This window comes from Grammomys surdaster, unplaced genomic scaffold, assembly GCF_004785775.1.
Source record: "Grammomys surdaster isolate TR1022 unplaced genomic scaffold, NIH_TR_1.0 193, whole genome shotgun sequence".
NCBI classification, from domain to species: domain Eukaryota; kingdom Metazoa; phylum Chordata; class Mammalia; order Rodentia; family Muridae; genus Grammomys; species Grammomys surdaster.
In genome coordinates this window covers 9,686,248-9,699,124 of record NW_021604638.1, presented here as the reverse complement: position 1 = coordinate 9,699,124, position 12,877 = coordinate 9,686,248, and the positions used below count along the sequence as shown (strand labels likewise).

General features: G+C 53.7%; 1 protein-coding gene across 1 annotated transcript in view; it reads right to left on the bottom strand.

The window, feature by feature from the left end:
- Positions 1 to 308: 308 nt before the first annotated feature.
- The window catches only part of Cdh22 (cadherin 22), a 122,181-nt gene continuing 109,612 nt past the window's right edge, over positions 309 to 12,877 (bottom strand). Inside the window, exons 9-12 of the mRNA XM_028769733.1 lie at positions 12,248 to 12,369; positions 12,041 to 12,158; positions 5,037 to 5,288; positions 309 to 1,493 (exon numbers count right to left, since the gene is read on the bottom strand). Coding sequence (XP_028625566.1) covers positions 958 to 1,493; positions 5,037 to 5,288; positions 12,041 to 12,158; positions 12,248 to 12,369 — 1,028 coding nt within the window. The 3' untranslated portion in view covers positions 309 to 957. The remainder of the gene's footprint in view (positions 1,494 to 5,036; positions 5,289 to 12,040; positions 12,159 to 12,247; positions 12,370 to 12,877) is intronic.

Genomic DNA, 12,877 nt, shown 5'->3' with positions numbered 1-12,877 from the left:
CTCCGGCTCCCACAGCAGAGACACGATGTCACCACTGTGGACACCCTTTCCTCTCCTCCCAGGCTCACCTTGTCTTAGCGTTCTTGCCAGGGGTCTTATTCTGATGTAGCCTGAGGGGCTGGAAGATTCTGCAGTTTGCTGAGAACGTGTTTCCCACTCAGAGGAGGACCGGGGCCTGACAGCTGGGACCATTTCTTCTCTCCTTGGAAATGCTGGGAGGAGGCAGAGTGTCCTGGGGTGAGGGAGGGAGTTCAGTCACGCCCGGTCAGTCACAGTCATGCAGTCTCTAGTAACCACAAGGATAAGGGTAGTAACAAAGGCTAGCATTTATTGAACACCTACTGTGTGCCAGGCACTGCCCAACAACTTGACACATGAACCCTTTTAATCCTCTCAAATCTTCGAGGTAGGTGCTGTTATGAACCTCATTTGACAGATGAGGAAACTGAGGCCCAGAGAAATGAGGTGACGTGCCCAAGGCCAGGCAGCGGGTCAGTGCCGGAGGCTCCACCACTTGCTGTCTGGGTGTTCCTGAGCAATTCAGTCACTTCTCTGGGGGTGCTTTCCCATCTGACACCTTCAGGACTCCACCTCATAGTTTCTCCAACAGTGCAGTCGGTCTCCGGGTAGCTCTCAGCACACAGTAGGTGCTTAGTAAATGAACAGCCCTTCCTTCATCTTTAATTGGATGCCAGAAAGCCTTGGGGTGGGCGTGGCAGCGGCGCCCTCCTCTGCTTTCTCCTCTCACTGTCCTTTCCCAGCGCTGGGTTTCCCCTCCGCGGTCCTGTCCAACCCCAGATCCGCGCAGGACGGGTTCCCCTCCTTTCTCCTGACATTGGTCATCACCCCGCACCCCTGAGTCCTCCGCAAGCTGCACCCCTGGGAGCGTGTCTCGGAGCGGGGGGCCCTGCGGATCCCCTCCCGTCGGGCCGCGCTGCCGGACTGGGCGGGCTGGGGCTAGGAGGCCGGGGCCTCGTCGTCTCCGCGGTGACCGGCGTAGAGCGCGGCCAGCGGTCGGAAGCGCGGGCCCCAGGCGCGGAGAAAGGCGAAGTCCTGCTCGGAGCCGGTCGAGCCGCTGTGCAGCGAGCTGAGCGAGGCGGCCGGCGAGCCCGCGCCCTCGAACGCGTAGGTCTGGAAGGCGTCGTAGGGAGGCACCGACAGGTCCGCGTCCGCCAGCGCCACCTTGCGGCTGATGAAGTCCCTGAACACCGAGAAGTCCGGCTCGGGGCTCGACGGCCCCCGAGGCAGCGAGTGGCGCTCAGAGGAGGAAGCAGCCTGCGGGGGACTGGCCGTGCCCCCGCCCGGGTCGCCTCCCTTGAGCTCCCCGAAATCGTAGAGGCTCCGCAGCGCTGACATGTCATAAGCCTCGGTGTCCTGCTCGCCGCCGCCCTCGTCGTTGTATTTGATCACGTTGTCCCGCATATCTTCATCCACATCGGAGCTCAGGTGGCTCTTGTGGTGCCGCCTGAGGGTGAGGATCAGCAGAGCCAGCACTGTGGGGGGTGGGGATGGGAGACACAGGGAGTCAGAGTGAGGGCTGATGCCTGGACCCCCTCCATCCCCCAACCTGACGGCTGAGCTTCATCATCCCTGAAGTTGGAGGTTTCTTACAGTGAGAATTAAGCTGACCGCCATGGTAGGTGCTGAGCTATTCATCACAGGAGGTATGCAAGTTGTAGCTAATGGCCAGTGGGACTGGGTTGGGAAGCAGAACCGGGCTAAGGATTTTCACCCGATCTGAGGACCCGAATTAACCTTCGAGTCTCCACCCTCAGTTCTAGGCGCTGTAAGATTGGAGGCACCAGCAGCAAGCAAGATGGATGAAACTCTTCTGTCCCCGCCCTCCTCTGTCCCCCCTGGAAGTCCGTGCTTCCCATTCAGTGTCTCAGGCCAGGACCCTCAGAGTTCTCTCTGTGAGATCTCTGGCCAGGTGACCCTACTCCAGGTCCCCTCACGGGAAGGATTCCATTGGTTCTCAGTGTGACCTCTTCACCAGCAGCAGCTGCAGGGAATTCTTCACAATTGTGGGTCCTCAGTGGGTCCTAGATCTGCCTCTGAGACTTCCCGTTTCTCATCTCAACTAGAGAGGGACAGCCCACCACAGGCCAGGTCCTGCCAAGTTAACTTCAGTAAATATCTGCTGGAACCTGGAAAGTTTCCCTAGCTTGATGTCTGGGATAGAAAAGACACTGGATGTGTGCTTGCTGAATGGGATGAATGAATGAATGGGAAGTTGCCTGGAGACCTGACTGAGGGGGGAGTGAATGAATGACTGACCCTCTGTGCTTCTGTCTTTCTTCATCTGTCTCCAAGACTTCTCCTTTCTCCCCTCCTCCTCCCTCACACTGTATTCTGTCAGGCTCTCCTGGCTTCCCCAGTGTCTCCAGGATCCACTCCTTCATAACATTTCCTCCCTTGGCACTCGCCTGCATGCCCACGGCTTTACCTTCCCTCCGTCAACAACTCCAGCATCTTTGGTCCCTGAAATCCAGGTACATTCAATTTCCTGTCCCCTTGGTTGACAAAGAGAACCTCAAACACCATGCGTTCAAAGTAGAAATAATCTTTCCCTTTCCCACTACCCTGTCTCCGTCCATCAAAGCCCAGAGAATCTGATGGAAAGGGGGCAAGGAGGAATGTAAGAAGAGCTGGAGGACGCGGAGGGGTGCCGGGAAATGTAGGCTCCTAGACTTGCTCTTATACCCACAGCGTCTGTGGAGAGCTCCACCGGATCAAGCCAGTCAATATTCCTGCAAGGATAGGGGAGGGGCCAACAGGCCCCACCCTTAACCCTAAAGCCATTGGCTGATTGGTGGAAGCTGAGAGGAGTCATTTTTTTCTTCAGGGGTGTGGTCACTGGTGGGTTGACCACGCTCCAGTGTATGGCCACACTCCCAAGCAGTTGCAGGCAGCGCTAATGGGACTCTATGAGTTATTATAAAGAAGACACAAAGAGGACCTGAGGGTGGGAAGGATACACGTAGGGGAAGATCTGGGGGTCTGTAGGTGGGCACAATCAAGATTCATTGTATATAAGTATGAAATAAATAATAATTTTAAATTTCATTTTATTTTGTGTGTATGTGTATTTTTGCCTGCTTGTATGTCTCTGTACGACATGTGTGCTCAATGCCCATGGAGGCCAGAAGAGGAGTTATATCCCCTGCAACTGGAGCTACAGACGGTTGTGAGCGGTTTTGTGTGTGCTGGGAATTGAACTTGGGTCCTCTGGAAGAGCAGCCAGTGTTCTTAACTGCCAAGCCCAAGAATGAATTAAAGGAAAAAACAAAACAAAACAAAACACCTTTGTTCAGTGATAAATCCTATTGTGGAAACAGCCTAGCGCCTGAGAGGGATTTCCTGGATGGATGGATGGATGGATGGATGGATGGATGGATAGAGAGACACATGCCAAGCATCATGGCAGCAACTAGACGTTTCTTGCTGCTCCAGACAGATCCAACCAGTTCTGTGCGTAGAGCCAGTTGTGAGGGCTACAGCACACGGTAGGAGCTCATTGTGACCTAACATGGTAGCTTACAGCGGAGAAGGACATGGGGGCTGGGGACATGCCCCGAGGGAGAGCTGGAGGGAAGGAGGGTGTCAAGAGAGATGTAGAGAAGATACATGGAGCTGGAGACCCGGAACTGTGGAGGGGACGCCCACGAGAGCAGATGGTAGGGACGGCGGGCGGCGGGGCGGGCGACAGATGTGCCAGACCTGATCAGCGATTCCGCCCGTCACCTTTAGAGCACTGATGTGCACTTTCTTCGTTTGTGGGCAATTAGGCAGAAATTTGTTTGCACTGCCTTGGAAAATGAAACCGCTGTAAAGTGCACCCTCTGGAAAAAAGGGTTTCTGAGCTGTGGACTGGTGGGAAGGGAGGGGCTGTACTCCTGGCTGGGCGGAGTCTGCCTGGGGCCCCTGCGGGGATCTGAAGGGGTGTAGCAGGTCACTGGAGGATGGGTGGCACAAAGCGGGTGTGTGTGTGTGTCATTTCGTAGGGGACTGGGCAGGGCTAGTGAGCGTGGTCCCAAGAGAACCCCTAGCTCTGGCTGTTCTGTCTACAGTCTTGGGTGGCTGTGGCAGCAGCCAAAGGCTGTTCACATCTCTTCCCACCAAGGACACTGGAGTTCAAATGGTGTCTGGTACCATTGTTCCCAATGTCTTAAGACATTCTTCCAGGAGTCCTAAGTTGTTGTCCCCAGTTTTATTTCATGGCAGGTGACAGAGTTAGAGGTGGAGACACAGACTAAGGAGACCTAATTTCATGTCAGGAGACTGTCTGGGTCATCTTAGCTAAGCCACTTAACCTCTGTGAGCCTCAGTTTCTTCATCTGAGAAAGGGGTTGATATACTTGGTCATACAGCCACACAGCCACGCTTCTCTTTATGGAGAACAACAATTTTAAAAAGGGCAATAGACAAGAGAATTTAAAAAATATGCTTGGTGTGTTCCCCCCACCCCCGTATCAGGTCTCAATGATGACTTTTAACTTTGAATACTCTTGTCTCTACTTCTAGGGTGTCGGGATCACAACCCTACACCATCACACCAAGTTTATGCAGTACTGAGGGTTGAACCTAGGGTTTCATGTGTGCTGGGTAAGCACTCTACCCATTAGGCCATACCTCCAGCTCCAAATTTCTTTTTAAGGGGTATCATTCTATATAGTCCAGGCTAGCCTGGAATTTACTACATAGCCCAGGCTAGCCTCTCACTTGCAACAACCCTCCTGCCTCAGCTTTCTAAGTGCTGAGATTACAGGAATGAGCCACCAGCCCAGGCTATAAGTATGGTTTTAAACTCTGAAGTCTTGGGCTGTGTGGGGCACTGCATAAACTGTCCCAAACGGGCCACCATCCTCACTTCAGAGACTTTCCACAGGAAATGCAGGTAGAGGTTAGAGTTGTATCTAGCCAGCCCATCTGTATGTAGGAGAAACTGAGGCTCCTCTCCCAGGGTGTGGTCTATCCAGGCAGGATATCAAGGTCTAGTCATGGGGCGGGGTGGGGGGTAGGGCTCTTGGACTCACCGACCAGGATGAGGACACAGACCAACAGAGCAATGAGTGCGCCGGGGCTGAGGGAGGCAGCCATGACAAAGGCGGTGGTGTTGCAGGACTGGATGGTACCGGAGCTGTCGCAGCCGCAGATGCGGATGGTGAGGGTGCCCGTGCTGCTGAGGGTGGGAGGCCCGCTGTCCACGACGAGGATGGGCAGGAGGAACACATCCTGCTCTTGCCGGTTGAAGCCCACATGCTGTGTGTGCACGGCAGCTGTGTTATCTGCTCCGGAGAAGGACAGTGTGTGACTTGAGGCTGGGGTCAGAGCCTGGTCCAGCCACATCCTGATCCCACCTTGAGACTGGCCTCTTCCCACCCCAAACTGATGCCTCTCCAAGGATACACACATCTGTCTCCTTGTCTCTCCAACTTCTGCCTCAGCTGCTGAAGATCCTGTAGCTCACAGAGCCCACGGGTGGGTGTCCTCAGCCGTCCCTGCACTGGGCTCCCAGCTGCCTTAAATGTGTTTTCAGCAATCCTAAGATTTCTTTGCGCCCAGCTGTGCCAAGGTACTGTCCCCAGCTAATCCCAGATTTCATCCCCTGCTGGACCAATGTCCCGGCTGTGGCTATGGCAATTTTTTTCCCCATTGATCTCAACAGCTTGCTTTGTTCCAGAGTCTACTCCCATTTCCAATACACTCTGCCTTGGGGAGTCCTGTGGTCCTTGGTTGTGGTTTGCTGGACCTTGACAAATCCAAGGTCATCAGAGGTGGCTGGAAACACTGGCTGGCGTGTGCCTGTGGCTGAGGGGTCTTCCTGCCCTCCATGTTAGTTAGAAGTTCTGGAGCTCAGGGGTGTCTCACTAAGAAGCTGAGCTTCCGGGGTAGGGATGCAGCCATCATGGCCGTATGAAGAGACCCAAAGCATCAGACCTTTTCTTTGTAAGGTTTTCCTTTGTGCCTAGGCAGTCAGAGAGAGGGGCAATGGTGGCTATTATCCAACCTCAGTCCGCTGCAGACCAGGCAAAACCCAGAGAGCTGGCCTGGCAGCATAGGCTGAGCCACAGATCACATCTGCTTCCTCTCCTCCTCTTACCTCCTCCACATCTGTCAGGAAGCATTGACCATTGCCTTCTGGGGGCACCCCTCAGTCCTGCACAGTGTGGGGACCTGAAGGGCTCAGAGTCCCAGGATGGATGCTCCGTCTCTGCTGCTGCTCCTCTGCCTGCCTGCCAGACTCAGTTCTCCTTACCCTGGCTGTCAGTGTGGGTTCTCACCTGAGACCTTGGGAGCCCAGATTCCCTTCCCAGCTTTGTAGATGGGACCCAGGGAGCTCTCAAGGAAACTTATGTCTGTGTGGAGAGGCCAACAAGATCTTCCTGGTGCTGGTTTGTAAGGAAATCCTAGCCCAGGACGAAGCCTGTCTCTCCCCTGACACCCTTCTCGATAGTCCCAGATTCCCAACAGTTTTCCAGTTCCGGTCTTCCTCACTATGGACACAAGATGAGGAAGGAGCCCTTGGAAAGACTGACCCATGACCTTGGACACACGGAGGTGAGTGGAGATCAGATGTGACAGGCTGGCCCATGAGGTGACGGAAAAACAAGGTTCAGTGTCTTACTGAGCCCACCATTACACACGTTTCAACATATCCATGCAAATGTTGGCAACTCTGTGTGCCCAGGGAACTAGCTCCCTCTGTCCTCACGGGCCTCATCAGCAAACAGAGCCAGGGTCTCACCTAGCAGAGAAGATGGAATAGGATAGCTCCCAGCACACAGAAGGTCCTCATAAATGCTGGTTAATAGTTCTCCCACGTGCGGCACCCCACACCTGCTCCCTGTCTGGATGTCTCTGCCTTGCTTCTGTGAGTCCCTGCTCTCTAGGACACCCTCTCTGCCTTCTTGCCTGGGCAAATTTCTCATCCGTCACGTTCCAGCTAGATATTACCTCTGCTCCATGGCCTCCTTTCTCTACTTCTCTGGGAAGAAGGGGATTTATGGCTGCCATGCCCTACTGTGATGACTGGGGTCCATGCAAGGTGCCTGTTTCTCCATCACGGGCCAGCTGGAGCCTGGCCCTGTGCCAGTCTCAAGGAACACAGTTGGAAGGGACCACAGCTCTTGGGCTAAGTGGCTGACATGGGTCAGCATCTTGAAAACAGCTCTGGCTTGTTTTCTGGGGCCTTCTGTTAAAGGTTGAGGCAGCCCAGGCTAAGAAAATACTACTTCCTGCCAGAGAAGGCTCAAGTGGAGGGGGAAAGAAGGGAAGGGGGCGTGGGGTGAGGCTGCATCAGTACCGCTAGATGCTTCTTGTACATCAGCCTGTGGGCGTTTGAAACGCACTGTCATATTAGCTCTCCTAACCATGGTTGAGCAGGGTTTCCCTTCTGTGTGTGTGGAAACTGAGGCTCAGCAAAAAGTGACCTGTGTGACTGGCAATGCTGGCTCAGCAGTCTGAAGAGGCTCACACTGAGCCTGGTGACCTGAGCCCCATCTGTAGGACCCATGTGATGGAAGGATAGAATCAACTCATACAAGTTATCCTGTTGCATGTATCCCCACCCTGGACCCCAAATAAATACATGTAATTTGAAAAACTTTTACAGAAGTGACGATGGGGCTGGAGAGATGGCCCAGCTGTTAAGAGCACATATATTGCTCTTGTAGAGGACAGGAGGTCCAGGCACCCGTATGAGGTAGCTCACAACTGCCTGTAACTCCAGCTCCAGGGGATCTCACACCTCTGGTCTCCACCAGCACTTGCACTTATGTGTGCATGTGTGCACTCTCACTCACACGCATGCACACACATGCACACAAATACGCATGCACATAGACTTTAAAAAAAAAGTAATGACTAGTTTCTTCATCATCCATCCATCCATCCGTCTGTCTGTCCATCCACCCATCTTTCATCGATTCGTTCATCCACTATCACCCATCTACAGACCCATCCATCAATTCATCCACCCTCCATCATCCCTCTGTAGATCTATCTTCCCATCCAGTCTCTCGCTGTCATGGAGACACACCTTTTCAGCATCCACCCAGCCTCCGTCAATCTACCGTCTACCATTCACCCACGGATCCGTCTGTCCATCCATTCTCTAGCCGTCACCTGCCCATCCATCGACTTCCCGTCATCCATCCACTCATACACACATACATCACCCTCCATCCGTACATGTATGTACCCCTCCATTTTCCAGCCTTGTAGCATCCATCCTGTTATTCTCCATCTACTCCCCATCTCCCATCCGTCTGTCACCTGTCTGCCCTCCAGCACTCACCCACCCACCGTTCATTAACACACCCATCCTCTATATCCCGTCTGTCCATCTGTTCTTCATTCTTTCCTGTCCACCCATCCACGCATCCTCTATCGACCCACTTATCCCTCGCCCATGCTTGTGTCCTCCTTCCCCCTACCACTCTGGACTCATTCATTCACCTTCCTTCTCTTCCTGTCTACCAACCCATTTCCCTCCCTCCCTCCCTCCTTCCCTCCCTCCCTCCCTCCCTTCCTCCCTCCCTCCCTCCCTTCATCTCCTTCCTCCCTCTCTCTCTTCCTTTGGAAGCTCTTCATTAGCTGCTGCCTGCTGACTGCTGGGGGAAAACAATGGAGAGCTAAATCAGCTGTTGCCTGGATCAGAGCTCAGATTCTAATGTGAAGAACAAACACCACTTGAAGGAGCCCACAGCGCTGTCTAGGACTACAAACCATGGGAGCGCTAGGAAGGGCCAGTGCGGGAAGACTGATTAACAGGGCCAGACGCTGCCCAGGAGATCAGGGAGACATGATGGGCAAGTCCAGGAAATGAGCATGGCCACTGAGGTTGGGGCACAGCCTGTGGCGGGAGGGAGACAGAAGCCTATCCTGGGAAGTTTAGTGGGACAGTTTTTGTAAGGAACTTGTGCTATTTTCTGAAAAGTGACAGGAGGCCATTGATTCATGGGCTTTAAACCAAGTAGTGACCCAGTGATACATCACCCATACATTCCACAGCAAATCTGAACTGAGCACTGTCTATCTGTCAGGATTATTCTAGCCCCCAGAGACATGGTTGTGAATAAGATAGTCGTAGTTTCTATCCTGGCTTGAACCTGCCCGGTAGCCAAGGACACTTATAAAAGAAAATATGGGCATTGACATGGGCTACAGGTCGGAAGCGCTGGTGTGTTTTGTGTGAGACAATAGCAGCACAGAGAAGTAGACAGATTTGAGAAATGAGTGCCTGGCCCCAGCCCAGCCTCCAATTGCCAAGCAAGACAGAGATGCTGTCTCAGAGATGCTGTCTCCCACTATGCAGCCAGATGTTCTGAACGCCCAGGGCCCTGCCACACACCACCCAGTGGAAGGGGATTCCTTGGGTATCATTCTGACCCCATTCAGGCTGCCTTCCTCTGGGAATCCACTGACCACTCCCCGGCCTGCCCCACCCTTCTATGTGGGACCCGCGCCCGGGAGCAGCATCCATCCATCTGGCCCGACATCCATCAGCGTCAATCCCTGGCTGCAAAGGCAATATTTATAAATCACATTTCCAAACTGGCTACACATTTGTACAAAGAAGCAGATGGGTTGGGGTAGCCGCTTGCCACCTAAGATATTTGTGCGGCGAGGAGGTGGGGGTTGGCACATGGAAGGGGCTGAAGGACTGGAGGGAAAGACCTTCCATGGCTGCTCTAACCTCAGCAGGCTAAGGGTGCTCTTTCCCCAAAGCTTACACTAGAGAGTCACCCAAAAAGGGAGCTCAGGAGGCCCCCAAACTAGGAAAAACAGCGGGGGAGGGGTAGAATCCCAGGCTCTGGGGTTGGGGAGACCCTTGAACTTGGAGAGGCAGGAACAGGGCTGACAGAGTTCCCGGGCACTAGCTCAGGATACCAAGGGAGGGATGTGTGGGCTGAGTTGTATTGGTTATTGAATTTCTTCCAAAAAGATTTAAATAGCCGTGGCTCTGAGCCCTGGCTCCTCCCACAGCCTAAGCCTTTCTCATAGCCATGCCCCGCCCTCAGGGGAGGGGCTAATGCCAGACACAGCGGGGGCTCCAGGGTCGGGTCTAGCTGTGGTCATTGTCCTTTGGGAATCAATTGTCAGAGTAGAGGCACTGGCTGGTAAAGGCTCTTAATATGGCTCCGGGGACTACAGATATGTTTGGCCTCAGAGACCTTAAGGCTTCTCCGTGTAGGGGGCAGAGTCTGAAACTGCTCCAGAATCAGATGATCGACATGGTCTGCCCATCCCACGCCCCCACCCCCAACCCCCGCCCCCCAGGCCTCTTGACTGACGGCTTTCCATCCTGTTCTCCGTTTGTTTGAAACTTTCTGCCACCAGACTGTTGCCACTGTGGTTATCCGCTTGGCTCCCTCCCGGGGTGCTTTTAGTCTTTATTTATTCGTGTGCATGTGAATATCCGTGTGTGCAATGTATAATTGTGTGAGCACACACGTGCGGTGTACTGTGTGTGAGAGGCCAGAGGTCAACGGCGGGTGTCTTCCTCTGTCATTTTCCGTCTTAATTTTTGAGACAGGGTCTTGTTGAACTAGAACTCACTGATTAACCTAGGCTGGCTGGCGGCAAGCCCCCAGTATCCCCCCTGTCCTTACCTCTCACTGACAGGGTTTTAACAGATACATGCTACTGTGCCCAGCTTACCCGGGTGCTAGGGATTTGAACTCAGGTCCTCAGGTTTGCATGGCAGGCACTTTACCCGCTGAGCCATCTCCCCACCCATTTCACTGCCTACTCACTGAGGATCCCTCCAAGGAGGCCCTCCCAGACTACCTTTCAGTTTCAGCTTCATGCTGCAAGTTTTGCTGAACACCTACAAGGTGCCAGCCCTGCTCTGGGCACCCAAAGGCTGACGATGAGCAGAACAGGGCCCAGGCTCTTGAGCAACAAGGCTGTGTTATTCCTCCTCCCTGGACACTCATTATGCCAGATGTATTATTGATTTGTTTAACGTCTGTCTCGCTTCAATAGAATATGAAACCCACAGGGGTGAGGATTCTCTCCCTCCTGTCATTGAATTCCCAGGGCCCAGAGCAGAGCCCGCCTCACAGGCATTGTGTCTTAATGGAACTTAGGAGACTAAAGTAGAAAGGGGGAGTGTAAGGTCTGCAGTGTACCCCAGTAACCCTCTTCCCTCTGTGGTGACTGACTACTGTATTTACCCCTCTTTCAGACAATGAAACTCAGGGTTAGAGACGGACAGATAGTTGCCAGGAAGTCATGGAGCGTCTGTCCCTGAGCCTGGGGTGCTTCCTGGGGTCCCCACTCCTGTCCATCCTCATCAGCCTCCCTCAGCTCTGTTTTTAAAGTTCCAGTGTCAATTTCATGGGGACCTCAGGCATGGGGGCTACAGAGTGGAGTATCATGGAGTACTCAGACCAGACAGGTGGGCAGTTTGCTTTTGCAGAGGGGACTAAGGGAACATCTATATTATACAGAGACTCATGTGTGTATGTATGTGTGTGTGTGCTCATATGCCTGTGTGTACCCTGAGTGTGGGTATGACACTCCTACGTGTACATGTGAACTGAACCCAACTGGTTCAGTAGGCATAGACTTTGGAGGACCTGCAGAACTCTGGGACAGGCCTTTTCCTTCTAAGACAATTACAAGAGGGATCACCGCCCTCCGCTGTGGACGTGAGGATGCCACAAGGGACTTCAGTTGGGGACACATTTGAACCATCGGTCGGGGTATGTGTTCAATGCTGCCTTCCTCTGTCACTTGGATTGGGGACTGTTCTCTACTGTCCACCAACTGCTCCTCTGGATGCTCTTCCAGGATCTTTCCAACTGCTATTGCCTACCCTTTGTGTGTGTCTCCTCAGTCTGAAAATTCATGCCCCGTTTCCTTAGGGCCAGTGGCTAGGTGTCAGCCCTGGTCTGGTTCATGCGCTGTGACATGACCCAGCTCTGATTCTCTGGGAGTCTTAGTTTCTACACGGAGACCAGAGGAGGAAGACAATGAGCCAGCCCTCTCCCTCACACGCCCTGAGAATGGTGGCTCCCTGGAGGCTCACCTTCGATGTCTAGCAGAGAGAAATGGGGGTTGCTGGGCTCTTCAGGTACCAGGCGGAAATAGAAGCGGTGGCCGCCCTGGGGTTCATCTCTGTCCACCACACTGATGGTTTGGATGAGCTGTAGGGTGAGGAGAAGCAGGGTACACGATGAGGTGAAGTGGGGGCTCTCTCGTGGCAGCACCTCTGGTCCCCAGTGCCCATGGGTACCTGGCCTGGCTTGGCATCTTCACACACAGCTGCCTCGTAGGGTGTAGCCAGCTCTGGGGGATTGTCGTTCACATCCAGGATTCGGATCCGTAGGGATGCCCGAGATAGCTGAGCATGATTGTCTGCAGGAAGAGCGGGTGGAGAACGAGAGCTTCAGGGGTGAGACCAGACGACCCACGTACTGCTAGGAGGTTAGAGAGTGAGACCACACCGACAGACACTGTGGGTTATCCACACGGGCACAAGGGCCAGGGCTGGGGACACAATCTCCTAAACACCCCCACTCTCCGCCATCCTCATATCCACCATTCCCGTCTCATTCATTTCTCTGCCACGTCCATCCCCACCACACCCTCTCCTATCTCCATGACCGACTGGGCTCTTGCCGTTCCCTCTCCGCCATCACGGTCACCATCTTTACCATTCTCCTCTCTATCTCCACCACAGTCTTCACCAGATCCACCTTCCCAGTCTTCATCAATATTAGCATCAAGTGCACTGCCAAGGCCACCGTAACCTCCTTGGCCACACACAACAGTGCCACCCATCACCATCACCCATCCATTACCAACACCATCACCAACACCATCACCAACACCTCATCCATCATCACAATCACCATCACCATCA